General features: G+C 50.5%; 1 protein-coding gene across 1 annotated transcript; it reads left to right on the top strand.

The window, feature by feature from the left end:
* Positions 1 to 119: 119 nt before the first annotated feature.
* FTJAE_14297 (prefoldin subunit 1) lies at positions 120 to 1,043 on the top strand (the record flags this gene model as incomplete). The annotated part of the gene is made up of 4 exons (XM_037347506.1): positions 120 to 149; positions 241 to 407; positions 529 to 684; positions 812 to 1,043. 4 exons carry the CDS (start codon positions 120 to 122, stop codon positions 1,041 to 1,043), a joined length of 585 nt encoding a protein of 194 aa, XP_037198705.1.
* Positions 1,044 to 1,408: the final 365 nt, after the last annotated feature.

The raw sequence follows: 1,408 nt of genomic DNA, 5'->3' as shown, positions 1-1,408 counted from the left end.
ATATATAGTAATAGGGCTAATATAATAAATATATATAGCAGAGATAATATATATTCATTCTCCATTACCTAGCAATCTCATCACTGCCTATCTCTTTAGTCAGTCAATACATCAACACAATGTCCATCCCGAACGAAGCTCTGCAGAAGGTACGATCTCCCTTATAATATACATTCTCCTGAACTCATTCAGGGAACCGCATTTCACTAGGCCTCGGCCCTGCTGACACCCAGCATGTAGCTCGTGCGAGAGATCGAAAGCCAGGCGCTGGTAGCCCAGCAACAGATTGGCCTAGCTAGGACGCAAATGACATCGAAACAACGAGAGCAACGTCTCGTCAAGCTCACACTCAGCGAAATGGCCAGTCTACCTCAAGACGCTGTGGTCTACGAGGGTGTCGGCAAAATGTGAGTGCATCTCCTGCCGAAGCTCAATCATCCATCCCCCTCCTCTTTTTCACAAGGACCCCACATCTCCTTTAACCAAGCTTGGTCTCTAACGCCTGGCCGATATGGCGTCTCTTCATAGGTTCGTCTCGCTCCCGGTGGATTCACTTCGCCAAAAGCTTGAGAACCAGACACAGACTCTGGAGGGAGAGGTGGACAAACTGAGCCAGCGTCTGCTTTATTTGGAAACAACACACAAGAATAGCCGCGAGCATATCGAGCAGATGCTCCGAGCCAAGTAAACTAAGCGCTGAATGTTACGCGCCATCAATCTGACTTTCCTCTATTTCTGGGGGGTTTTCCTCTAAAAGCTGTCCAGTCGTCATTGTCGCTCCAACGTGCTACAGAAATGTATGTTTCAACAGGCGCCAGGCCTCTTTCTTCCCAGCCCTACAGCTGCGCCGCGCATTTAACACACCAGGCGCACACCAACACAGAAGCCGATGTGACCGCCGAGACTCTGCTTACGGTGGGTTTGCCTTTAGTTTGGGTCGAGATCGTCGCTGTGGCAGTAAGACGCGAAGCATGGCGCCAGTCCCGATGAGGAGGGTCACTCTGATAGCTGAACCAAGCGACGAGTCTCCTGGCTTCAACTAGATATGTTGTCGATAACGAGGGCACCGATCATCATGGCATCTCAATAGTATGTATATCCCGGAGCATCATGGGAAATTCCTTTCGATCCCTTTGTCTTTCAAAGGTCTCACCGCCGGTTGCCTGCCGTAACCCACCTCAAGCTGACAGCATCGTGCGACCCTGATTTCTCCTCACCATCATCACCGATTTGTGAGCAAACACCGAGACAGACAAGGGACCATGTTCAATTTAGACAGTAATTAATTTAGCCCCCACCAAGTTTCAGTTCAGCGCCCCGCCCCCTCCCCCAGTCCAACCCTACAACCAACATCGAGTGCTGAGTTCGGCACGGAACCTCTGTCTCCTCCGAGTGACCGTTGGTCTAA

The sequence above is a fragment of the Fusarium tjaetaba genome, assembly GCF_013396195.1.
Source record: "Fusarium tjaetaba strain NRRL 66243 chromosome Unknown NRRL66243_c0000757, whole genome shotgun sequence".
Lineage (NCBI taxonomy): Eukaryota > Fungi > Ascomycota > Sordariomycetes > Hypocreales > Nectriaceae > Fusarium > Fusarium tjaetaba.
The sequence above is the reverse complement of the archived record's forward strand: the minus strand, read 5'-3'. Positions and strand labels throughout refer to the sequence as shown.